General features: G+C 41.9%; 1 protein-coding gene and 1 pseudogene across 7 annotated transcripts in view; both read right to left on the bottom strand.

Annotated features, from left to right (window-relative positions):
- The window catches only part of LOC148029386 (V-type proton ATPase subunit d2-like), a 112,384-nt gene that overhangs the window by 50,248 nt on the left and 34,378 nt on the right, over positions 1 to 27,758 (bottom strand). For all 7 annotated transcript variants that reach the window (XM_087688194.1, XM_087688198.1, XM_087688197.1 and 4 more), the window contains 4 exons: positions 24,489 to 24,685; positions 24,206 to 24,326; positions 23,940 to 24,047; positions 23,743 to 23,845 (listed from right to left, as the gene is read on the bottom strand). In XM_087688194.1, the coding sequence (XP_087544320.1) occupies positions 23,743 to 23,845; positions 23,940 to 24,047; positions 24,206 to 24,326; positions 24,489 to 24,685 (529 nt within the window). The remainder of the gene's footprint in view (positions 1 to 23,742; positions 23,846 to 23,939; positions 24,048 to 24,205; positions 24,327 to 24,488; positions 24,686 to 27,758) is intronic.
- Positions 6,292 to 8,879, bottom strand: LOC148029387 (uncharacterized; annotated as a pseudogene).

Raw genomic sequence — 27,758 nt, 5'->3', positions numbered from 1 at the left:
AATGTGTGATAAGTGACCAAACTGTGTAACATAAATACACAAATAAAGAATAATATGATTGGGAAAAAAACCTCTCTTACGAAGAGTAAAAAGTGCCCTAGTGTCCCACGTGTGGAATCCTGGATCACCGACGCTCCTATGTGAGCATAGGTGTGAGTAAAACCCAACACACCCTCCTGTGTACCTGTCCAAAGAGCAACTCTTGAAGATGCATCCTACACCCTAACTACATCCTAAGTAAAGATGACTCGCATACCTAGCTATGTAAGACCATAAATAGACAAAAGGTTAAAGCCCAAATCTAGTACAAAGAGGACTTTGACCGAAGAAGAATGTCAATTGAGCAACAAGGGAATGGTCCCTACTCCACACACAGGGACTGAATAACTGTCACCAATGGTGATGAAGCCCCCTCTGGATCACATATCCTAAAGCCAATCCTATTGGTAAGTCATGTGGAAAGAGGCCCCACTATCCACAAGCCAAGCCTTCTCCTCCAAAGAAGAAGCAAGAGTCGTATCCTCCACCTTAAACAAGTGTATAAAGAGAGACTCAGTGGTAGCAGGTATAGCCTTCGAATCCTTGGACCGCTCCTTAGGCTTCAAATGGAGGTACTTCTAACAACACTTCTCCTGAGGATGAGTGCCCTTCCTATAGTGTGGACACTAAGGCTTTTTCTTCTTCTCATCCTTGGAATCATCATTCTTGTCCTCCTGTTTCTTAGCCTGTGGCTTCCCGTCTTCTTTCCACCCCCAATACCTACAGTAAAAGCCTTCATGGTGCCAGATCCACTAGTCTCCACCTCTTTGAGACACTCATCATACTCCAAGACAAGCAATGAAAGCTCTTCCCAAAGAAGAGCATCTCGAGTCCTTGAAGTCAAAAGGTTGATATAGAAGACATCATACTTGGGAGATGATAGCTAAGTCAATAGAATCATAGCCATATCCCCCGAAGATATCATCCTCCCAAGGGACAAAAGCTCGTCCCACATCTCCTCCAGTTTGTTGATGTGATCCTTCATGAAAGCAGAGTCATCAACACCGAGCATCCAAAGCTTCTTCTCCAAGGAGATCCTGGGGGCAAACGTCTTTTGATGGTAAAGAGATACAAGCTTCTTCCACACCTGAGACACCTCCATGTTGAGAAACCCTTCACCTACAGTTTGCGTTTCTACGTTTTGCGTTTAGGGTTTGCAACCCCAAAAAGGGGGTGCCATCCTAGACTGACTATGCCTATTTATAGGCCACTCTCTCATTCATTCCTTATGGCTAATTCATTCAGTCTGTCACGTCTTCTCTCCAGCCTCTCCACTACCCTCACACCCCTTCAAGAGGACATTGTGGTTCGTGGTTTGTGGTTGTCTTCATCATCTTCCTTGTGCTATGGCACCCTTGTTCCCTTGTATCACATTCACTCTATGATTCAGAACTTTATCATTCCATTCATCAAAGTTTCTTCTCTCTTCTCTTCTCTTCTCCATGTTTGCCGAGTTCACTCCGTGTTTCTCCCCGCAAACCCTACTGTCTCGCTAGTACGTCATCTTTTGACATGGTATCAGAGCTGGATCAACCCACCTAGCAGCAAAGATCCTCCACTCCAATGAAGGCAAAGACCGGTGGCGGGTTCGAGATCCACTTCTCTTCTTCTTCCACTGCATCAACATCTCGTTTTTGCAGATTTCAGGTGCTTCAGCTTGCTGCCCACACCCCATTCGCGGAGGACATCTCAACCAAAGCTGTCCATTGCTGTCTCCATCAGTTGGCGCCTGATTTCCAGCCCTCTTCATGCAGTTTGGAGCCGATTTCAGTCAGGCGACTGCTGTTTCTATGCAGACCTGCTGCCATACAGCCTGCCACATCATCACAATCCTGTTGCCTACGTTTTTAGTCTTTCTCTCTCCTGCAGGTTGTCTTGCCTACGTTTTTAGTCTTTCTCTCTCTTACAGGCTGTCCTACCTGCATTTTTAGTCTTTCTCTCACCTGCTGCCTACGTTTTTAGTCTTTCTAAAACCGGTCTATGACTCACATAAAGCGGTAGTTCCTTCAATTAACACCTCGACTTTACATACACATACATAAACACAGACCTCTCTCCCTTGCTCAACACCAGATTGGCCCCGAAGACCGGTGCCCCTCTCGGTATTTCTTTATCAATTAAAAGATAGAAAATGACAAAAATGGTAATGTTCAAAAATACATAACCTGTGAACAATTGATTTCTTCCAAGTAAATCCCAGCTGCATAGTAACAATACAGCATATCCCAATCAACATCCCTTACTGTCCAGCATGTGCAGAATTCACTGTTCTTAATGTCCAGCATGTGCAGCATTCATTGTTCTTACTGTCCAACACACTGTTCTTATTGTTTAGCATGTGCAGAGTTCACTGTTCTTACGATTCAGCATCTGCATCTGCAGAGTTCACTGTTCAGATTCAGCATGAACAGAGTTCACTGTCCTTATTCAGCACGAGCAGAGTTCACTATTCTTACGATTCAGCATGTGCAGCGTTCACTATTCTGATTCAACATCAACAGAGTTCACTGTTCTTATTCAGTATGTGCAGAGTTCATTGTTCTTATTCAGCATGAGCAGAGTTCAATGTCCTTACGATTCAGCATGTGCAGAGTTCACTATTCTTATTCAGCATGTGCAGAAAAAAACACAAAATTGTACCTTCGATGGATTCAATCCATCATGCAAAGCGTTTCTTCTGAGAATAGAGAGAGAGATGATCAAAGGCAGCAAGCTCTACCTCCGTGCTTAAGTCAGAGACGTAGAAGTACTCTCCATGGCTGGTTTTCTTGCAGCAATCTGTCCTCAGCTCCTCCAAACTTCATTCTTCCATCTCCCCCTTATGCCTATTACGTTTTTTTTTTTAATGCTCTATCTCTCTCTTTTGGGAATTTGTGCCACATGGCATACATGTAACAATTTTCCCGTTTAAACCTTCCGGTCTAAACTTCTCCATGATCGGTGCAAAATTTGATCTTGGCACAAACCAAAGATTTAATCCTCGTGTAAAAAGAAGACAATGACACGAACAGATTCTGGGGTCCAAAAATAGTAACTCCCTAAATTTTAGGAATGGTAACCCCTGCATTCCTCAAGTTGTTCTGTGCAACTTTTATCATTGCGACCACGTCAAAAGTGTAATGTGGCTCAGTTACAGTGACTTTTATTCCGTGAGCATTCTCACATGTGCATCTTCTATCTTGGCCAGGCTCATTGTCCTGCACCATCTCCAGTGGCTAAGCACACAGTCCCAAACAACTGGCATTCTATTCTTCAGTGCCCATTCAATATGGAACTGGTCCTAAGGCTCAGACAAACCATTAGTCCAATTTGTCCCAATGATTGCCTCTTCTGGCCATGCAAAGATTCCGCTTATTCCAAGAGAACTCTGGGGGTAAAAAGCAACAGCAACAAACGAAAAGAAAAATAAAATATTTATATAAGTAAATAAGAAAAGCAACGGTAAAAAGTATCACCACCTAGTGACATACCCCCCTCTTGAAAGAAGCAAGCGACCTCGATTGCATGCCACACATGCAAACGGATGGCACAGGGCGATAACAAGATTCTCCAAGTTATTAGTGCCATCGCATGTATCACTTGCTAACAGATGACACGAGGCGATGGTAGGAGTTTCCCCACTACCATTTGTGTCATCGCAAGTTCAAGTCTCACATAGATGGAGGATTACATCCTCTATCCAACTATGATTATTAGGAGCCTTTCTAATATACATGCTTCCGGATGCAACACAGGGCGATAGCACATATGCGCGAACTATTAGTGTCACAATATGCATATTCATTCAACTGAAGTGTAACAAATACAACTTCAAAGCACTGAGATTTCATTCAATGATACACATGTTAATACTAAATGTAAGCCATACATTATGCATTATTCAATGAGATACAATATTCAACTGTACAATAGAGAATGTACATTGCTTCAAAAAGCATTCTAAGTCACTATGGATTCCAGTAAGAAAGCTTCTTGGTAAAGTTGCAATAACTGAGGTGAATCTGCCAATTCAGCCTCTTCTATCCATTTGGCATCCACTGGTGAATAGTTCTTGAACTTTACCAAAAATCTTCTTATAACTCTACCTTTCACTTTCCTATCCTTATGTGCCAGGATCTGCTCAGGAACTAGAATCTCATCTAATTCCTCTACTTCAAGCTGTTCCTCTTGAACCAAATCTTCTGGCAGTTCACCAATAAAAGACCTCAATAGGCTCACATGGAGTGCATTATGAATTTTCCAATTCTCTAGCAATTTCAGCCTATATGCTACGTCATTGATCTTCTCTGAGACTTGAAAAGGGCCATAATAACGCATACTCAACTTTGGAAACAAACGTTCCTTGCCCTTCTGTTTTCTCAAACGTGCCTTTTCAAAACGCAATAAGACCCAATCATCCTTTTTGAACAAGAGCTCCCGACGATGACTATTAGCAGCTCTTTTCTATTTAGCTTGTGACTTTTCTAGGGCATACTTGACCTTTTTATATGCTTCTTCCCAATCTTTTATATAACGATCTGCTTCAAAGATGTTATCTTTTGTCTGCAAAATGGGAGGCAATTTCTTTCCACCTTCCACAATCTCAAAAGGTGCTTTGCCAGTAGATGAGTGCACTGTATTATTGTATGCATACTCAACCAATGGCAAGTAGTGTTCCCAAGAAGTCTTATGATCTAAAACATAACACTTCAGTAAATCTAAAACAGTCGAATTTGCTTCTTCAGACTATCCATCAATTTGTGGGTGGAAAGAAGATGAAAATTTCAGCGTAGTGCCCATGTTTTCAAACAATGCTTTCCAAAACAAGCTAGTCATTCTTGTGTCTCTATCACTGACAATTGACCGTGGCATTCCATGGTACTTGAAGATATTTTGCATAAATATATTTACCATGTGTTCTGACTTAACATTTTTCCTTACAGGAATGAAATGTACCTGTTTGCTGAATCTGCAAATGATAGTCCAAATTCCATCATTCCCTGAAGAAGTTCTTGGATGGAAGATCAAAAATGAAATCCATGGCAATACTTTCCCATGGCCTTTCTGGAATAGGCAGTGGTTGCAATAACCCTGGTGCCTTCTGTCTATCAAATTTGACCTTTTGACATACAAGGCAAGATTTGACATAGGCATCAATATTAGATCTCAAAGCTGGCCAATAGAAGAAAGTCTCTACCGCTTTGACTGTAGCATCAATACCACGATGTCCTACATACAGTGGAGCATGACTTTCTAATAAAACTTTTGGCCTCAGCTGTTTTGTAACGCATAGTCTTCCATGCATCATGATAAAGCCTTCTTTGAACACATAATGATCATGATGTTGGCCATTGATCAACTGTTCATAGATTTCAGAGAAATCTTCATCATCAGCATACTGCTCTTTCATATCATCCAATTCATGGTGATAAGGAATTGAAACAGCTGACACCTGTGGTTTGCGAGATAAAGCATCTGCAACTACATTCTTCTTGCCTTCCACATGCACTATCTGAAAATGAAACATAGATAGGAAATTTGCCCAACGCATGTGTTTCTCTAACAATTTAGCCTGTGTGAGAAAGTATCTAAGTGTTTGATGATCCGTTTGCACTACAAAATCAACACCAAGCAAATAGTGCTTCCAACTAGAGAATGCATAGATCACAGCCAATAATTCTTTCTCATAAATTTGGTAAGTCCTTTCAACGACAGAAAGTACTCTACTCTCGTATGCCACAACTCGGCCATTCTGCATTAATACAGCACCAATGTTGTTTCCACATGCATCATACTGCACTACAAATGGCTTAGGCAGATCTAGCAAAATAAGTACTAGATCTGTAGTCATTTTCCCCTTCAAACACCTAAATGCTGATTTCTCTTTGTCAGTCCATTGCCATTTGACATCCTTCTTTTCAAGCGTATGTAAAGGAGAAGCAATCTCTACAAAGTGTCTTACAAATCTTTTGTAGTAAGAGCATAGGCCAAGAAAACTGTGGACATCATGAACAGTTTTCAAGTCTGGCCAAGAGACAATTGCTTCTATATTTGCAGGATCCATCTTCACACCATCTTTAGAAACTAATGTGCCCAAGGAAGTCAATCTCTTCCAAAAAGAATTCACTCTTCTTACCATTAATGAGCAATTTGTTACGCTTAAGCTCATTAAAGACTACAACTAGGTGGTTTCTATGCTCCTCTTCATTTTTTGAAAAGATAATCATATCATCAAAGAATGTGCCAATGAAACTTCGATAAGGGCAGAAAATTCTATCCATCATCTTTGTTAAACGTAGCAGGAGCATTGGTCAATCCGAACGGCATGACTAAAAATTCATAAAGACCAAATGGCGTTCTAAAAGCAATCTTATGGATATCCTTTGGCTTGATTCTGATCTGATGGTATCCACTTTTTAAATCTATCCTACTAAACATTCCTGCTCCCTGTAATCGATCAAGAATGTCATCTATCCTCGAAATCGGAAACCTATTCTTGATCGTGTTCTTATTCAAGGCTCTGTAGTCAATATACATTCGCCAAGAGCCGTCCTTTTTCTGAACTAGCAACACATGTAAACAAAACGGAGAACTACTGGGCTGAATTAGTCCTTTCTCTAAAAGCTCATTAACATGTGTCATAATCTCTTTCTATTGCGCTGCACTAACCCTGTACGGTGGCCTATTGGGCGGACTAGTCCCTGGAATAAGATCTATGGTATGATCTTCAGGCCTCTCAGGGGGTAACTCTCCTGGTAACGAAACTGAGAAACAGTCACTGAATTTATCCAAGAAAGCCCTTCTACTTTCATCTAGTACAGACACATTACTGTCAACTTCATTAACTTGCTTTGCAAAAACCAAGTACGCAGAAATATGATTTTTCATTACAAAAGTAATTGCAGAAGCAGAAACAACTGGGATAGACTCTCCTTTAAGCTTCACACTAACGCATGAGTCTTCCTCCTATGTACAAGAGTAATCGTTCTATTGTAAGTATCCAAGATAGCATGCTTCCTGTGGCACCATGGGATACCCAAAAGAACATCACAGCCCTCTAGAGGCATAATATGGAACTTGTCTGTGTCCACATGGCTCTGAATATGCATACGAAGTTTGCCAGGAATGGGGGTGACAGGTTCAGTATGTCCTTGGTATGCCAAATCAGCCTGTCCAACTGGTCCCATTTCCTCGGGACGTATACCCAATTTAGCTGCCAATGCTGGTGAGATAAAGTTTGCACGAGCTCCAAGATCAAAGAAAATAAGCACTGTGGAATCTCTGATCTTTCCCCAAGCACTGCACAATTCTATAGCATCATCAACTGATTGATCTCCCACAGGCACTAAGCCAATACTAGGCTTCTTTTTACTTGCCGCATCTTTATCCTCCGCATCTTTAGAAAATTGCTATGGGCACTTAGAAGCAATATGGCCTGTCTGTTCACAAATAAAGCATTTTCCAGCCATCATTAAAGCCTTTCTTTCTTCAAATGTTTTGCCAAAAAGTGGCCTCTTTTGTCCTTTACCCTGTTTAAATGAAGTCTGAGGTTGCTGCTGAAATCTTTTCTTCCAAAAAGACTTCTTTGTAAAACTGGTCCTTTCTGGAAATTGCTTCTTCTTCTTGCCAAGACCTGCTTAAACTGAGAATCCTTCTTTTCAGTGCCTTTAAAGCTGTCAGCTTTTCCTTTCAACAATGCATTTGCCACACCAGCATTTTCAATTAACTATACCATATTTGTAATCCTAGTCTTGGTACAATAATCCCCGATGGCTTCAGGCAAACCGCAACAGTACTTTTCAATTTGTTCTGATAGGGGCACTGTACTGTAAGAACTCACGGGCAAAAGTGCCTTTAAAGCTGTCAGCTTTTCCTTTCAACAATGCATTTGCCACACCAGCATTTTCAATTAACTATACCATATTTGTAATCCTAGTCTTGGTACAATAATCCCTGATGGCTTCAGGCAAACCGCAACAGTACTTTTCAATTTGTTTTGACAGGGGCACTGTTTTGTAAGAACTCACGGGCAAAAGTGCTTCCCAAAATTTCTTATTGTACTCTTCTAAATCCGTACAATTTGCCACGTCCAATTTATGCCATGCAGTCATGACATCTACTTCAAATGTGTTAGTTAACCATGAGGCTGCAAACAACTGTTTGAAATGAACCCAAGTGGCAGGTGCATGTCCTTGCATCAACAATATGTTCCACCACTGCAAAGCATTACCTTTCAAAAAAGTTGCAACTTTACGCACCTTAGAAGTCTCACTAAAATTCCCTCCTGTGTAAGCTGCATCAAACTACTGTATAAATGTCAAAGCTTTTAGCTTATCTTGCATACCACTGAAGGTTTCAAACTTTATTGCCTGACCACCCTCTTTATAGTCTTTAGGCTTTGCACTTTTTGGTGTCAGGTTGTCATAGACAGGTGGCTGTAAAAAGAGGAGTCCCTTAGGTGCATTATCAGCATTCATTTCACCTGTCTTAGCTGCCATATGCCCACTAGGCTGAGAAAAACCAGCGGCTGCATTTTGTACTCCAGCCATCAAATAAGGACTCTACAGAGTCTGATAACCAGGGTATAGACCAATATTAGCATAAAGTGGGTTCACTGCCTCAATAGGCATCATTCCTGGTGGCCCTCTAGGCAAGTATCCCTAATAACCCGTGGGTAATCCAACCATTGCTTGAAAAACTGACCCACCACCAAAGTAACCAGGATAAGTAGCAAACTGAGGAGGAATAGTCTGTTGTGCCACTTGTGCATAACTGCCTTGACCATTCACTCCCTGATCCTGTGCTTGTGCTTCTTGTTGCACTGGACCTATCTCCATGTTTGGTGTCTTTTCCATATGCTCACACACAGGGGTTCAATCTTAGTTCTAGAAGGTGCTAACATCTGTGCACCAATACTCTCTCTTTGGTGTCTATGAGCAGAAGAAGAAATCTCTTCTTCGTGGGGGAGTTTTCCTTTGCCTTTTGATGTGGATTCAGATGGTTCTTAGAAAATCTTGGATGAAGAGTTTGGGATTCTATCTATTAAGAAATTTAGTGTGATGAAGGCATAACATGATATTAATGAACCTTGTAGTGATCCAAGTCCACATAGTTCAACTAGAGTAAGAAATCCCATGATGTAGCAATTGTCATACCATGCATTCGTGGTGGCTAAGTTTGTACAGGATGTAAAGCTCACTAGTTTTGAGGATGTAGTGTGTAATAGTCATTGGCATAATTTTGTGGATGAAAAGACAACAACTTCCATATCCATCTCTGCAATCTCTCTAGTCCTGTAATCTTTGTAAAACATGTGTGTATGGCCTTTTCACCCAAAACTGTCCGAGCTTAAATTCTTACAAAAAAGAATTCAAATCCCAGGGATGGAACCATGAAACCGGTCTCTGACTCACATAAAGCGGTAGTTCCTTCAATTAACACCTAGACTTTACATGCACACACATAAATAGAGACCTCTCTCCCTCGCTCAACACCAGATTGGCCCCGAAGACCGGCGCCCCTCTCAGTATTTCTTTATCAATTAAAAGATAGAAAATTACAAAAATGGCAATGTTCCAAAATACATAACCTGTGAACAGTTGGTTTTCATCATCTCTTCTAAGTAAATCCCAGCTGCATAGTAACAATATAGCATGTCCAGATCAACATCCCTTATTGTCCAGCATGTGCAGAATTCACTATTCTTACTGTCCAGCATGTGTAGAATTCACTGTTATTACTGTCCAGCACACTGTTCTTACTGTTCACCATGTGCAGAGTTCACTGTTCTTACTCAGCATGAGCAGAGTTCACTATTCTTATTCAGAATGTGCAGAGTTTACTGTTCAGATTCAGAATGTGCAGAGTTCACTGTTCAGATTCAGCATGAGCAGAGTTCACTGTTCTTATTCAGCATGAGCAGAGTTCACTGTTCTTACGATTCAGCATGTGCAGAGTTCACTGTTCTTATTCAGCATGTGCAGAGTTCACTGTCCTTATTCAGCATGAGCAGAGTTCACTGTTCTGATTCAGCATGAACAGAGTTCACTGTTCTTATTCAGCATGTGCAGAGTTCACTATTCTTATTCAGCATGAGCACAGTTCACTGTCCTTACGATTCAGCATGTGCAGAGCTCACTGTTCTTATTCAGCATGTGCAGAAAAAAACACAGAATTGTACCTTCGATGGAATCAATCCATAATGCAAAGCGTTTCTTCTGAGAATAGAGAGAGAGGTGATCAAAGGGAGCAAGCTCTACCTCCGTGCTTGAGTCAGAGATGTAGAAGTACTCTCCATGGCTGGTTTTCTTGCACCAATCTGCCCTCAGCTCCTCCAAACTTCATTCTCCCATCTCCCCCTTATGCCTATTACGTTTTTTTTTAATGCTCTATCTCTCTCTTTTGGGAATTTGTGCCACATGGCATACATATAACAATTTTCCCATTTAAACCTTCCGGTCTAAAATTCACCATGATCGGTGCAAAATTTGACCTCGGCACAGACCAAAGATTTAATCCTCGTGTAAAAACGAAGACAATGACGCGAACAGATTCTGGGGTCCAAAAATAGTAACTCCCTAAATTTTACGGATGGTGACCCCTCCATTCCTCAAGTTGTTCTATGCAACTTTTATCATTGCGACCACATCAAAAGTGTAATGTGGCTCAGTTACAGTGACTTTTATTCCGTGAGCATTCTCACATGTGCATCTTCTATCTTGGCCAGGCTCATTGTCTTGCACCATCTCTAGTGGCTAAGCACACAATCCCAAACCACTGGCATTCTATTCTTCAGTGCCCATTCAATATGGAACTGGTCCTAAGGCTCAAATAAACCATTAGTCCAATTTGGACCAATGGCTGCCTCTTCTGGCCATGCAAAGATCCCGCTTATTCCAAGAGAACTCGGGGGTAAAAAGCACCAGCAACAAAAGAAAAGAAAAATAAAATATTTATATAAGTAAATAAGAAAAGCAACTATAAAAAGTATCACCACCTGATGACACTTTCTCTCTCCTCAACTGCGTTTTTCTATTGGTTGCAATCTCTTACTACTAGTCGCATCCTCCTCCCACTGGCAGCTCACTTTCAGCCCTTCCACTACCCTTCCACCCCTTGAGGCGGACATTGCGGTTCGTGCTTCACACTGCCCTCACACCCCTTGAGGTGGACATTGCGGTTCGTGGTTCATGGTGGCTGACCTCTTCCTTCTTCAGCAAGGCACACTGGTATCCATGGCTTCTTTACCAATAGATGACCAAACTACTGGATGCTCCTACTGTGGCATCACCGAACACACCACCAATGCTTGCCGACTTTGACCTTTGCTCCCCACCCCCCCGGAGTACATGCGTCTTCCACCAGGCACTCCTTGTGCCACCTCTCCATTCTAGGCCACAGAGATCGTTCCGCATCGGCTATCAGAGTACTATGCTCAAGGCAATAAGACGCATCCGATACGCACTAAGTTCTTTCTAGCACATGGAGGATCGATTGGCGCTACGACCTCCTGGAGATCGTCGCAATGCCAATGGTAGTCTTCTCCCACCTATTTTCGGATACAGTGGCTACCACGGCCCGCAGTTTTGCAATCCACTCCATTGAGAGACTGATGATTGTTTGATACCGTCTCCTCGTCAGTCCGCTCCTTCGAGAGACAGTGGCTGCTCGACTCCTTTCTCTTCTTCGGCTACCCAGTCTGCTTCACTGAGAGACAACAATTGTTGCCCACCTCTTGCTCATTCTGAGTCCCACATTCACCCTCACCTACTCAACTTCGAGAGGCTACCTCTAGGAGCTCTTCGGCAACCCAGATACCTTCTTCAGCATGAGCAGTGGCACTTCCTTTGTCATCAGACATTTTGGAGTCCGTAATCCATGAGTTTTTGGATTCCCTATCTACTTTAGAGGGGGATTCAGAGAGGGATGTTATTTCTTTGCCCTCAGAGGGGGCATCTTCTTCTTCTTCGACTTCAGCAGGGAGCCCTCCACCTTCCACCTCAGAGGGGGAACCTACTCCAAATGAAGTTCTTCACCCATCCTCTACTTTCTTGGGGTAGCTGTCTTCGATCAGTCATCTCTTTTACTGATACCTAGGATCTTCAGGTACCACCTAGATCGGGACCTCGGAGGTTCAGCCGCAACTTAGTGACAAGGCCTTCGTATTACTTCCAGCATGGATGCACAGAGCTAGTGGCTTCTCTCCCGAGGTTGAGTTTCGGTTTCTCTAGTTCACTCTGTCTACTGTTCTTTACTATAGGTTCCCTTTCCAGTGGAAATCTTGGATCTTCGGGGTGGCTGTCTTCGATCAGTCATCTCTTTTACTGATACCCAGGATCTTCAGGTACCACCTAGATCGGGACCTCGGAGGTTCAAAGGCGACTTAGTGACAAGGCCTTCGTATTACTTCCAGCATGGATGCACAGAGCTAGTGGCTTCTCTCCCGAGGTTGAGTTTCGGTTTCTCTAGTTCACTCTGTCTACTATTCTTTACTGCAGGTTCCCTTTCCAGTGGAAATCTTGGATCTTCGAGATCCTCTACATCTTCTTCCTCCTCTTCTTCTTGCCTTCGTTACTTGGTCAGCATGGAGCCACCTCCCGAGACAGAGTACAGGTATATCCTTATGGTTCTCAGCACCACACAAAGTCCGACATTCCTCCTATGCATTGCATGTTTTCATCATCTTTGTACTAGGGCACTTGGGCAAATGAACAATTTTCCCAGGAGAGACACTGTCCAAGTGGCACATGCTGCATAAGCATTCTTCAACATGTAGCATTGCATCTCCACCTCATTCTTCTCGTTTCCCTTTTTGGGCCTGAGAGGGGGTGTTGAGAAACCCTTCACCCTTCACCTGCAGTTTGCATTTTTACATTTGTGTTTTGCATTTAGGGTTTGCAGCCCCAAAAAGGGGCGTCATCCTAGACTGGCTGTGTCTATTTATAGGCCACTCTCTCATTCATTCCTTACGGCTGATTCATTCAGTCCATCACCTCTTCTCTCCAGCCTCTCCACTACCCTCATACCCCTTAAGGACGACATTGCGGTTCGTGGTTCGTGGTTGTCTTCATCATCTTCCTTGTGCTACGGCACCCTTGTTCCCTTGTATCACATTCACTCTATAATTCAGAACTTTATCATTCCATTCATCAGAGTTTCTTCTCTCTTCTCTTCTCTTCTCCATGTTTGCGGAGTTCACTCCGTGGTTCTCCCCGCAAACCCTACTATCTCACTGGTACGTTACCTTTTGACACTCCACCATAGTCTTCAATCTGTGAACATAAACCAAGACAAAATCGTGTAAACACATAAAGAGGAAGGATCGGGCTCGAGAGTTGAGCCAATCCCAAAGGGCTACACAATCCATCAATGACCCATGTGCGGGTCTTTCACGCACTGGGGAACAAGGAGAGAAATAAACTCCCAAAGGTCAAAGTTATCAAGAATACACTCAACCTTACACGACCATAAAAATAGTTGGAACCATCCAACTTGTCTTCTTTGGGCAAAGAAGAAAGCACGGGCACCTGTACAGCAGGTGCTATATAAGGCATCTTTGAGCCAGTAGACCATGCCTCATGAAAAACATAGAGGGAGGGAGGAGGAGAGGGGTGCTCCAAGTGGGGAGTCCGCACAGGAGACTCAAACCTCTAATAATCTCGTCATTGTTCAAAAGAGTGATGAGAGACTGTCAAAATAACAGAGTGGTTTCTCAACAGAGACCTCATCCTCTGAGTCAGTAAAGCCGAAAAACTGATGTTGAGACATCTTCAAGAACCTACAATCAACTAGAAAGCTATCACCTACACCCAAAAGCTGTCACCTGCACCCAAAAAGCTGTTGCCTACAATCAAAGACTATCACCAAGAGCGAACAGACATCAGAAAAGCAATAGCAATCTACATTTAGCAACCACATGCAGTCGCCTAGCTCAAAGGGTCACTTGGGCAGCAGAGGATACCAAAAGCAATGGATTGCAATCACCTAGTGCTAGGAAGGCTGCATTTGCAACAAACACAAATTTGAAAAGGAAATTGTCTAACGATTTGTTGAAAAATGACGGCCAGCTATGGAGGAGAGAAAAGAGAGACAATGAGAGTGTGCTAAAGCAAAAGAGTAGAGTGTACTTGCTGAACTGAAAGAATGAGAATGAAAGGTACAAGATAGGTCTAAGATAGACCTAGCTCTAACTCAACTAGAGTTAACTAACTCTAACTCTAACACTCTGAGTGGTGACATAACTTGTAACTTTAGTTGTGTTCAGACTAAGAACTGAAAAAGAACTAAAAACTAAAACATTGGGTACTGCTCATAGATTTGGCAAATTCTAACAAATTCAGGGTGGTCTTCACGATGGAAAGCTCCTCTGTGATCTCTTGTTAGGCGATGATACCATGTCAGAGTGTGCAATGGAAGAAGGAACTTGAACACAGAGAAAGAAGACAACATGAAGATGAAGGAAGAAAGAAATCTGCACTGACTGAAATAAATGCTGAATACAAACAGATGGACTGATCAATCCTTACATGCAGCCTGAGGCATCAATGAGGGCAGAAATGATGATGGCAGCTGCAGCACTGGAGACAGAGGAGTGTGCCCACAGTCAGAGAAGCAGCCTACCAAAGATTATGATCAAAGTGTAGGAGGGGGCAGCTAGAGATAGCTGGAAACCCCTAAATCTGGCCAACCTGAAAATAGGGGCCAAAATATGCCCAACCAGCTGGAAACAATGATAGGACTACAAAAAATGCAATCCGACTGCTTTAAAAAATGCAACAACATCATGACAGTCCGGACAGTGTATGACTGATAGGAGATGAAATCTAACTGGCAGGCATAAGAATTGGACCTAAAATAGGAGACATGCATGCTAAAATGTCAAAGCTCCCATGTCTCCATTAGACTCTGACAAGAAATCACAACCAAGAGATGAAAGACTGACAACACTAAAAGTGACACGCTAACAAAAGCATCGTCCTAATTTAGGGTTGTGCTTATGGGACACAACAACCAAACACCATTTAATGATACTTTTGGTACTTTACATGTTCAGGGCTGTTTTAAAGAGCTAATCAATTTGTAATGTGTTTTTAGCTTAATAGCCTCTACATGAGTTGGAGTGGACATAGCTGCCTCCGTACATTGTACAATACTAATCGTACCATACGGTACTGTATGTGTCTGTACGGATTCCTACAAAAAACCAGGCCCACTTTTGCCACTGCATCTGCAGCGCGTCCCGCCTGGATGGCACTTTTTTTTTTTTTTTGGGGGGGGGGGGGGGGGGGTCAGGAAGCCTTGGATACCTCATCTCAACCCGTTTTCCAGCTATGCACTCCCCCCCGCAAAGCCCTCCTTGGATTCCATCCAGCTGACAGCCCTCTTTGACTGTTTAACCCTTCTCTCATCTACAAAAGGTGCTCCTCTCCTCCATGCTTCCACACCAATTTAGCAAGTATTTGCCATTCTCATCTCCCTCTCTTGGATCTTGAATTTATTTGTGATTTGTCATTCTTATCCCCCATCCCCTCTTTCCCGCACCCTATCAAAGCATTTGCCATTCTCATCTCCCATCCCCTCTCTCCCACTCTTGCTCTCCCAACCCCCAGGCCTCTCAGCCTCTCTTTCAACTTTCAAGTTTCAAGAGTTAAGACTCGAGCATCTCACTCTCCCTCTCTCTCTCTCACTCTCCCCCGGGCCTCTCCATCCATCATCGGCACCATGACTCGTGAGAAGCATGAGGGCTTCAATTTGCACGCGATCCATGTGGAAAGGGACACAAAGAAGTCTAATTCCCACCATTGGACATGCAAGTATTACGGGAAGCGCTATACAAGTGGTGCAACTCAGCTTCTCCAACATCTTTCCAAGACGAGGAGGCAAGTTGATCCATGCAAGGAGATACCTCAAAACATCATGGAGGAGATTCTCGCCAAGATGAGAGGGGGATCCACAAAAGGAGGAGGAAGTGGCTTATCCACACCAACTCCTATGCCTACTAATGAGGAGGCATCGAATGTGGGCATATCTTCAACCGATGCGAGAGAGGCCTCTACCATTGGTGGTGGGGACTCAGGCTGCGGTAAAAGACAAGCAATGGAGGCTCATGCAACACCAGAGAGACAATCCTCTCTCTCTCAAGCTCCCAATCATGTACGTGGATCGGTTGTCTTTCTTAGAGAAAGGCAACAACTTACGGACATTGAAATTGCTCACACGGTGATTGAGTGCAATCTTGCATTCAATGTCCTAAAGCAAGAGCAATGGAAGAAGATAAAAGCCATTGCCAATGTGGGTCCGTATGAAGAATGGACCAATGTCACATACAATGACATGAGGACGAAAAAGATTAATTAAGTGAAGGAGAGGCTTAATAGAGCCCTTGACCCTATTCGGGCTGTATGGATAAAATATGGTTGCTCCATTCTCACCGACAGATGGAGTGATCGTAAGAAACAGGGCATCATCAACCTACTCGTCTCATGTCTACTTGACACTTACTTTTTGTGGGTCGTAGATACCGGCAAGAGAGGGAGGAAAACAATAGGCGCATTCATCTACCGCCACATTCAGCAAGCTATCATTGAGATATACATTGCCTTTTAAATTTGTTTCACTTTCTTTCATTATGATAATTGATTTATACATAACTATCAATCTCCCTATTCTAATTTCTCTATAATATCTATCTTGATTCTCTCTTTCCCCCCCAAGCCCCAACCTCCATCTCTCTTCATTCTTGAATCTTAAAAGTTGAAACTTGAAAGGCTCAACTCTCTCTTTCTCTCTCTAATCTCCAAGTATTATTAGTATACTTGTAATTTGTCAATTGTGGTTGTAGGTGGGCCCCTCGAATGTGGTGCAAGTTGTTACTAACAATGAATCGAATTATTAGTGCATGGGCCGTTTGCTTGAGGCCGAGTTTCTCACAATTCTGTGGACTCCACGTGCACACGTCATTGTTTGGACTTGCTCATGGAGGACATTGGAAATCTCAAGTGGGTGAAGAGGGTGGTCCGCAAAGCTACATCAATTATCACCTTCACAGTAGAGGTAAAGGTGCTTGCGATGTATCGTGAGTATAGCCACTGGAGTTGAAGAAGCCTTCTTCAACTCGCTTTGCTTACATGTGGTTATTGCTGGAGTGCCTTTATAAGGTGTGGTCCGTTGCCTTCCACGAGACAATGGTGTCAACTCTATGGAATGAGTGGCATGAGCATGAGACAAAGGAGGCCAAAGCCATGCAGCACTTGTGTTCTAGTGAGTAGCTTTGGCAAAAAGTTCGTGCCATTATTATTGTCATAACTCCCTTTTATAAGGTATTGCGTATGAGTGATTGTGAGGAGTCCACCATCATGGACCTTCTCATCCACTTCGTTAGAGTGGTATTGGTGGAGACACATGCTTGTATAGTGATCACAGAGACACAACATGCACATGTTTTAGAGATAGCAAAGAGAAGATAGACATGGATGCATAAGCCCATCCATGGTTTTATTACATTGGTACATCCGGCCTACAAGTCACCAGCGGTCATGGATGATAGAGAGCTCCGTTCAGACAAGCTTGCTTATTTGACTCGTGTGGTCTCTGTGAATGACCACAATACAGTGCTAGAGGAGCTAGGATGCTATGCAGATCAAAGAGGACATGTGGCTTTTGCTTCTCCCACTTGTTGGAGAAGTTCTCCCACTTGTTGGAGAAGAGAGTCACTTGTGAAGCCTTTATTTTGGTGGTAAACCTTTGGATACGCATTGGAGACCCTTCATCCCTTAGTCATGAGGGTCTTTGCCCAAGGTTACTCTTCAAGTGCATGTGAGAGAAACTGGTGTGCCTATTCTCTCATTCGCACGAAGACCCACAATCGACTTAGCACACAACAATTAGAGCGGCTAGTCTATTGCCGCACTAACTTACACATGATGAGGGCTATGATGAGCATGGATAGTCCGAAGCAGGTAAAGTTTAAACACTTAACCATAAAGTTTAAAATTTATTATTTTAGACTTTGAACTTCGAAGTTTATACTTTACAATTTAGACTTTAGCATTTATAATCTTATGTGCATTGTGTAGGTGAATGTTGATACATTCAAGTTGATGGGCGACAATCTTCCAAGTGTACATCAGGAGGTGAACGAGAACAAGGAGGAGATGATTTTTGCAGAGCTCTATAGAGAGCTTATAGCAGCGCATACTCATGACACTCACAGTCAACATGCTCGTAGGCAAGGAGTTCGAGTAGGTGGTAGCAAGAGCATGGTTATTTGACACTCTCCAACATCGAGAAGGGATGGTTTGAGTGGCTTGCAGACATATGTAAGGCAAGGCTCTAATAGCTCACATATTGTTCCTCATGATGACATCCTCCCATTGCCTACATAGCCGCCACCTAGGAAGCCATTGTTTGATGATGATGGTAACCTCATCAGTGAGGATGAGTATGAGTGTGTCTCATCATCTGATGCCAAGGAGTCATCTTCAAACTCTCGTGATGAGCACTCACATGGTTATGATGATGATGATGCCTCATCATAGATTTTTAGGCCTCTCTTTTTTGTATCTACTATCATTGTATCTACATGCATGATGTCACTATGATACACTGGACTATAGTTATATTGCATGTTTTATGCAGCCCAAGCGACCACAATGGTCACCCTCATGTGTTCATCTTATTTTGTAATGAAATGGCTATTTCCACTTTAAACATGTATTCTATCATTTAATGCTTTATGGATTTTTTAAAAATCATGTTAATTTTTTTCGTACTAATATCGTACCGTACCTTATAAAATCATAAGATACCATTTAGTACCATATTTTATCACATCATACCATATCATACCTTTCGTATCTGACAACTATAGGAGTGGATTCTAGAGTGGAATCACCAAACATGTCCTCATATAAGAGGATATGGATTGGGCACCTACATGCTACGGACATTGGGTGAAGCACAACATCACATATGCTTTTTATTGGACCTTCTAGCAAATGGAATAGCTAGAGGCCAAGAAAAGTGTATTATTTCATTTGGCTTCTTGCATATGAAAGCCTAGCAATAGAGAGTTGGTTGGTCCCGATGTAACAGGCAACCAAGTCCAAGTAATATCCTTCCTTTATGAGTTATTTCCCTTTGAGCTATATATATATGTGTATATGTGGGGAATTTTCTTCTTTTAGAGATTGAAAAAATCAAGACATGAAGTCCCAAAGTTTAGGTTATATGCATCTGGGGAGATTTGAGCAATTGTCTATCTCCTATAAAGGCAAAGAGTTGTTTTGGAAAAAGTCCTTAAAGACCCTGTTCTACTAACCTACTAGGCAACTGTTTCTAGGAGTTTCTATTGTTGTGAGGCAGCTAGAGAAGCCTACTAAATGAAAAAAAGAGAAGAAACAATGAATATATCTCAAGACTATAGTATATATAGGTGTATAAAAAGGGATTCTAAACCCTGAACAAAAGGAAAAAAAAAAATCCAAGAGCAAATGCTCATTGCCTTACAAAGGCTTGGTAGGTTCCTAGGGACGAGTCAGCAAATCCGAGACTAATGCCTTGTCTTTCTAGGGGTGACATTTAGCCGAAGAGAAAAATAAATAAGGATTGTTGAAGTAAAAATAAAAGTGAGTGAAAGAAAATGATTCATTGTCGCCTTGCGAGAGCTTGGTAGGTTCTTGGGTGCCGAGACAGGATCTGAGGCCGATGGGTCATAATTCAAGTTTGCAAGCATTACCCACAACAGTGCTTGGAAACTCCAAAGCATTGCCTTTGGTCATGTGAGGCAGTCTGACTAGTGTGAAGAGGTGCCTAATGTCTTCTCCATCAAATTACACCTAGCCTAGAATGTATATCCTACGAGAGTGCGCAACGGAAAGAGGAAAGTGAACACACAGAGAAGGAGACAAAGAGAAAACACAGAAGAGAAAATGAACAATATGATTGCAATGGCTAAAGATACAAGGTTGCAACAGTCAACCCCAACACACAACCCTACGTGTCAATGTGGGTGCCAGACAATAGTAGAGGAATGACAGAATGAGAAGGGTTGGTTAATCACGAAGGATCAATGATGGATAATGAGAATGGAAGGGCACACCACCTATATATATATATAGACAAACTAGGGCCAAAAGTAACCAGACCCAAAATAGAGCACCTAGGACAACCAAAAGTGACCAAAAAGAAATACACTAATATACCCTCCATCTAAAGTGTCTAAAACACATAAAATGACAAACAAATATAATGTCAAAGCTCGTAATGTCCTTATCTGATCCAAATTGAGGCTCACATGCAAGAGATAACCACACAAGACACACATGACTGCTAACACCCCCTCTCAGATCCTGGATGTGGTGGAAGACCAAAGGAGATGCAAATCCAAGGGTGGCAGGAAGAATGTCAACGTCGATGAAATCCGTCGATGAAGAATGCCAACCAAGGAGCAAGACCCTCTCTCCATAGAAAAATCCGATCAAACGAAAGGCCACCAAATGGCAAAGGAAACGAAGAGCCTCAAATGGATCACTCCTAAAAACTCTAGTCGAGGATAGGTGAGCCAAGCTATAACCCAAGTATTAGACGATAGCAAGAAACTACCAAAGGCACCATAAGCTACATGGAAACAATAAGAGCCAAAGGCCAAGCAACTAGGGATGGTGACTCGACAAAGAAAAGAGATTGTCACTTAAAGAAAAGGTCCAAAGTAGACTAGAAACCTTGAAAAAACTCTTCACGATCATAGAAAGCCCACTCTGAAACACAAAGAGCTAAGAAATCCACAACCCATCACCAATATCGTCCCTCTCGAAAAGGGATGGGAGATACAAGGAAATCACTGAAGGAGATGGTGGATGATAGAATGAAACCTACGGAATAAATGGTGCACAATTAGGAATGGATGCGACTATAGAAATTTGCCTCGGAGCGCCCTATGCAATGGAAGGGGAACGGAGCATAGATAGTCCCTCCCTCCTGCCAATCTATCACAAAAGTAGCTTCTATAGAACAATCCTCAACAAAAACGGCCAGCTAGATAAAGACAACACAGGTCCCAAGTCTAGGAAGGCCATAAACTGAGAGGAGAGGAAAGCCCAAGTCCAGAACATGTAGGGCCTCCAAAATGGAGCTCAATGGATGTCAAACAATAGAGGTAAGGTACTAACACCACTAATAGGCACCAAGGAGAGGTCGCTAGCAATGATGATACCCTCTGATGGATAGAGATCCTACAACAAATCATCTTGAGAAGTCGTATGACTCAATGCACCATTGTCAACAAGTCAAGGCTGCTCAAAAGTCGAGACAATCGAAGAAGGCTTCTCCAACTGATAAATGTGTAGAAACACTAACTCGCTGGTAATCGCATGTGACAAAGTAGAGGTAGACAAAGGCTCCGATGTAGATCAATCCTTCACTCCCGGACAAAGATGAAGGTATTTCCTCCAGTAACTCTCCCTAAGGTGCAAGATCTTCCCACAATGAGAACACATGGAATATCCTCAATGCTTCCCCACAAAATTTGTATTAGAGTCGGAAGATGACTCCAACTTCTTTCTCTTTCCTTTCTTTTGAATGGCTATACCTAGAGAGAAAGCCGCATAAGCACGGCCATGGGCATGGACTCCAGAAGAATCTATCTCACTCTGACATGCATCTTGCTCAAACACCAATGAAACTAGCTCACTTCCTCCAAATCTCTACAATAGTGCGGATACATCTAGCATGCATAAGCACAGAATCTGTACAACTCAAAAGGAGAAAAGAGCACGCTATGCCATTCAACCAATCACATAAAGCAAGCTACCAAATCCGCAATCACACCATCATGAGGCTCCACGGTAGGTCATGGTATAGGGACAGTAACAAAATCCCAAAGGTCGCAGTTGTCAAGGAGACACTCCATGCGGCACAACTATAGGGAGTGGTTCTTCCCATCCAGCGTGTCAGATGCGGGTAGAGAGAGTAGGCACTTGCCCAAGAGATGCCATAAATGCCAATGGGGGAGTAGAAGCCCTGGAAGAATATAGCAGGAAAGAGAGATAGAATGGTGGTCAATCTACACGATCTCAATCCACATGATCCCCCAAAGCATACACATCGGCCATATCTATCCTTCAAGAAATACCTGCATGAAAACAAAGAAGATGTTGCCACTAGGATGTCCTCCACCTCCACAAGGTCCGTTGATCTACGGGTCGACAAAAGATGTATCTGCATCAATGTAGACGGGAAGTATTCTAGGTGTGAGAGACAACTCAATGCTGAGCACAGAGAGGGAGCAGTAAACACAGATGAGTACAAGTCAAAGAGTACCCAAAAGTGGAGTACCTACAATAGATGCAGATCTGCCCTGCTTCAGTCCTGACAAAGAGGCTGCCCAGCACCAAGGACAATTCGTCCAGGTCACAAAAGACCAGGCAATATGAAACACAACAAAAAAAATGAGTTGTCTGCCTAAAAACAGGCCACCCAGCCTGCAAAGGTGCCACCCAATATGCGGAGGACATGGAGATGCCCACATGAGGTGACACTTGGCTGCCGCAGGTCTGTCCTCAGTAAACACAGCACAAAGGCAGTCCACCTGTGCTGAATAGCTGCCGCCCAGAAGGAATGATCTAAGCAATATAATTACACACATTTTTTACTACCCAAAAAAAAAATTGATGCTTCTTACGATTCTACAACTTTGTTTCAAAGATTTTTCATGATTCAAAATCAAGAGCCAACAGTGTGGAGTCACAACAGTTGATTACCAGTCTTTCTCTCTCTTTGATAGAACTCAGCTTCATGAAATAACAAGCCATTGAGAAAAACAGACACAGCATTTCCTTATGCTGCATGACCAGAAGATAATATCCATTTACAGAAGCAGCTTCAATAGAAGCCAAGTCTAGAGGGAGAATCGAGAAAGTTCTATTGCTTTCATAGCAGCCTAGTATCTATTCTTGTCTTGAGATTTGAATAATATACGACTTTAGTCTCATTTATGAGTTATTTATGATAGATTACGATTCATTCTTGATTTTGACATTTTGTCAGTTTGTTTTGAAATGAGAATCATGATGTTGTAACTTGACTCAGTCCATATTATAGATAGGCTATTTACATGTTAATTTCAATTTTCTTTGTATGATATGTATGAATCATAATGAGTTCTAAACCATAGTATAGCTTGTCCAAAGACTAACTTTGATATAAGTGACAAGTCAATAATGGATCATGGATATGTAATGTATAATGTATTATTCTCAATTGACTCTATTATCATTCAAGCTTAATTAGTTATTCTTTATTTAAGAGAGAGTTCCATAGAGATTTAGAATCTCTTTCCCCAGTCAAAGCTATTAAAAATCCCTATATTAAAAAACCCACGTTTCTTATTTTACCCCCTCCTGAAAGAAACTTACGAAACACGTTTCTGACGTTTCATTTCTAAACGTTTTTGGCTGCTATGACTACTTTCTTTGACTATGGTACCCTTATGACCAAAATAATTTTGGGACAGTTGTTCATAATATTAAAAGCCCGATTTCAAATCATAAACCCTTCACCTCTCATCATTATAAATCCTCAAAAAGTAAAATTGTAATCACTAGCCTATGATACATTAACAAGACCATAGTTGGAAAATGCTTTACAATTGAGCAACTTGAACTTTTAAAATAAAGAAACATGCCTAGAGACATGTAATGATGAGCAGTGCATAAGCAAAGAACTCACTTCTGAAGTAATGCATTCAGAGAAATAGGGAGCCAATGGCGTATCAACTAGCACAAGACGATAGAGCTCCCACATGTTTTGAGCAACTGCCAGACTTGCGATGCTGCATCAAAAATAATACAAAAGAGTGAAGTTGAGTAAATAAAACAGTAAGTGATCTTTTTAAAAGCCGTACTATGAAAAAGTAGAAAGTTTACCTGTCGAACATACCTAAAGGATGGCATTTTTCTAATAGTTCGTGGACATCTCTTTCATGTAAAGTGCCAGTGACAATAAGTACAACATTGTCAATCATATGTCCATACCTGATTTCAAGTGCTGAGATACATTAGTATACGAATGTAAAAGAGAGAAGCAGAAGACAAGAATGCTAACTAACGAGAAACATCAAAACCTACAATCCAAAAATATATATTTATCTAATAAGCTTGTGCCACTAAAGCTTCAAAGATCCAACATGTACCTCACATATTCAAGAAAAGTTGATAATGGCTCTGTCGCATGAGCCAATATGTATTTAAAGTCATCAACTAGCTTCTGAGTACATTTGTCTACAATGGTAGCTGTATGCAATGGTGATGGCTCTATAAAATCATGAACCGAAGGTTAAATTCATCAACTAGCTTCTGAGTACATTTCTCTACAATGGTAGCATATGCAATATGTGACGCTTCTATAGAATCATAAAGCCAAGGTTAAATTCATGATACTTATATCACAACATCAGCTAAGAATAGTGCTCTTACCATTTTGCAAATAAGGACCATAATCAGTGGCAGATAAATGTAACTTGATATCATCAAGAGTTTCACATTGGCAAATATTATTATAATCTGCCGCTTTAAGAAGTCCAGCTTTGTGACCACGAACAACTGCTTCTAAGTACCCAGCATCTATATTGAATGTTAATGCCTCAAACCCATACATTGTCTCCACCAATATTCTGCAAAATATACACACACAAAGAGCTTTACTTTTGGATATTGCATCTATCATTATCCTTGATTTTATCTTAAAGAATGGAGGTATGACACACATTTTATAGAACTTAACATTAGCGGTGGGGGACCCCCAAAGAAGGTAAAAACCCACATTAAATATTGAAAGGCAAAATCCAGCAAGAGGACAGCTCAAGAAAATTCAATCATCAACAACAATGAAACATCATCATCCAATAGAACAAGAAGATAAGATGGTGTTGACTTAGCCATCTCTCCTATAATCAACAGGATGATTATAATAAGAAATGATGCTTCCTACCTGTTTCTCAAACTTCCTTGTCTGTTTCGGTCATTTCTACTATTTCAAACCATTTTTAGTACCTAAACTGTGGGAAATGTTGCTTCCCCATGTCTAGCCTTTGAAATGGCTGTTTCTTGTGACTATGCAGAAAATGAATCCAAAGGATGTTTTCTTTGGGCGAAAGCCATAGGTTGCTCATTTTTGCATGTTTAGATGCAATGACTACATTCATGTTGACAAGAAAACAAGGGGAAAGCTCGACACGAACTCCAATTGTTGGTTACGGCCACATTGGTGGCAAGCCATGATGTTGTCTTTGATGAGGCACTTACCTTTTCTTTGGACACACCCGCCTCCCACACCCCAACCCTTCCCCGCCGCGTCCCCACCCCCAAAAAAAAAAACACCCAATGGTGCACTAACAAGTGGATCCTCATCAACTCACCTTCCTACCCCACCCTCAACAGCACCGCCCCTTCTTTCAAGTTATCTCCTTGACATCCCTTCTCCTTCTTTAGCACCCCCTCCCCCAATCCTTCATCTCACCCTCCCTCGCTGGTTTCTAGCCCACAATCTTCTTCAAGTGTCACTCAAACCTACAAAAGGGGAAGTTTCCTTCCCATGATGAGAACTATCCAATTTCAAATGCACATGCACTACAAATACTGAAGGCCCCTCTGCCTCCCTTAAGAGGATGAGCAGCCATGTGTGATCCCTTAGTGGTTTCAGCGTTTGATGCAAATGTAAAACTCACTATCCTCATGCAAAACTCAACAAAAGAAAAGAGAAGCCAAGGTGGAAGAGATCCTCAAATATTTATTACAATAGTAAAATAGAGATTCACACAATTATTGGCTCCATGATCCCAAGCTCTAACCAATATTTCGGCCATAAAGTCACCCAACTATTCTATCTAGGACAGCTATCTACAGTGTCTCAATCCACCTTGAACAATCTATTGAGCTAAAACATGCATTACATACTAATTAGCCTCTTAAACAGCCCCAAAACATGCTTAATTAATGAAACCCCTAAAACAAGGAGCAGTTCAAGAGACTTTTTGTGTAAACCCTAATTTGGGAGGGTCCATCCACATCTATAAATAGACAAGCTGCCCAACTTTCAACTTATCCCTTTACTGCAAGTTTCTCGCTCTTCCATGCACATTTCAACCATCAGCCTTCCTCCACATGGCTGTCCAGCCTTTGTGGCTGCTGCCACCACTCCATTTGTTGCTCCAGCACCTGGCAGCTGCCCTTCCAGCTGCTGCCTACTGCCTGATGCTCCTACTACGGCATTTGGCCCCAAATAGCCATCACCAACTCCATTCTTGACACTCCTATAGCTGTGGTTGGAAGTTTCAGCCATCATTAGCATCCTCGGGCACCTTCACTACTGTTGTCAGGCATCCTACTGTAAAGAAGTGAGCTAGGAGAGAAAAGAAGAGAGAGATGGCTGCAGAAGAGAGAGAAGACTGCAAAGGAGAGAGAAAGACTAGTCAAGAGGAGAGTGACTAGAGAGAGAGAGAGAGAGAGAGAGAGACAAGAAGTGAGAGATGGAAGCCATAGAAGCTGAGAGAAAGATTGAAGATGAAGAGACTTTGCATTATTACTGAATGGTGCAAAAATAAAGTCCCTTTCATCTTATATTCTAGCCAATGTAGCTAGTAATTAATCCCAGTTTCTTCCATTCTATCCCCACCTATATGTTTTTGTCCCCAAAAACAAAATTGAAACTTATTACACTGTATGGGATACAACAAACACAGTACTACTCTGTTTCACCCATTACAAGGGATAAATCAATGAATTTTCCAAGAATATGGAAAGAAGAGAGGAGGTATGATCAAGTATATCTTATCTACATCAGTGGAAAAGGATAAAATCCATCACTTGATCATAAATCAGTAGCCAAATGAAGACTGCAGACATAGAACAGTATATTGTGTACTAGTACCCTACTGTAGTAAATCTGTTATAACTTTCAGTAGAAAGCTCGAATTGGGGTGTGTTAGGCATCAAAATGAAGCTCTTTCCAAAAGCTTTCAGCCCGTGTAAGTTGTGTTTTAATGTCCATAAAACATAGTGAAATCTGGTCCAAAACAAAGAGCTATCTATAGGGTAACTGTGCTAGAATGGGGCCGTAACTGACTAATCTTCAGCCACAATTGCTTTTTTAAGATAAGGGAACTTCTCCATGACTGAAGCTAGTCTCCAAGCAGCCTCTTCCAAGATTGTGAATTCTAGCGATGAAGGGAGTGCCAACCGATATGCCAAGTAACCAACTTTCTTCAAAATCCTGTAAGGTCCATAGAATCTATGAGCTAGTTAGTACTAGACCCATCTTTGAGAGTAGCATAACGAGACTTGGGCACCTTCAAGAGCACTAGATCCCCTTCTTGAGATTCTAGATTCGGTCTTCTCTCATTAGCATATAACTTCATTTGATCTTGGGCTTTCTTTAAATTCACCCTACATTGATGAATGAGAGCCTACATGCAATCCAACTCCTCTTTGCTCAGAGGGTTTATTTTGTCATTGAAAATGACCATGGGAACAGGTATCTTGTAGCCATACAATACCTTAAAAGGTGAAACTCCTATGCTAGAATGAGGAGAGTTGTTATAGACAAACTTTACCAAATGCAACCGTGAATCCTATGCATACTATACATTGTGGCAAAAATGTCTCAAGCAAGTCTCCAACCACTTATTAACTCTCTCTGTGTGTCCATGTATTTGGGGATGGTAAGCTATAGAAAGAGCTAATTTGGTA

The sequence above is a fragment of the Lygodium microphyllum genome, chromosome 11 (assembly GCF_053477565.2).
Source record: "Lygodium microphyllum isolate KBCC chromosome 11, Lygodium_microphyllum_v1.1.10, whole genome shotgun sequence".
Classification (NCBI taxonomy): domain Eukaryota; kingdom Viridiplantae; phylum Streptophyta; class Polypodiopsida; order Schizaeales; family Lygodiaceae; genus Lygodium; species Lygodium microphyllum.
This window is presented reverse-complemented; position numbering and strand designations above follow the sequence as displayed.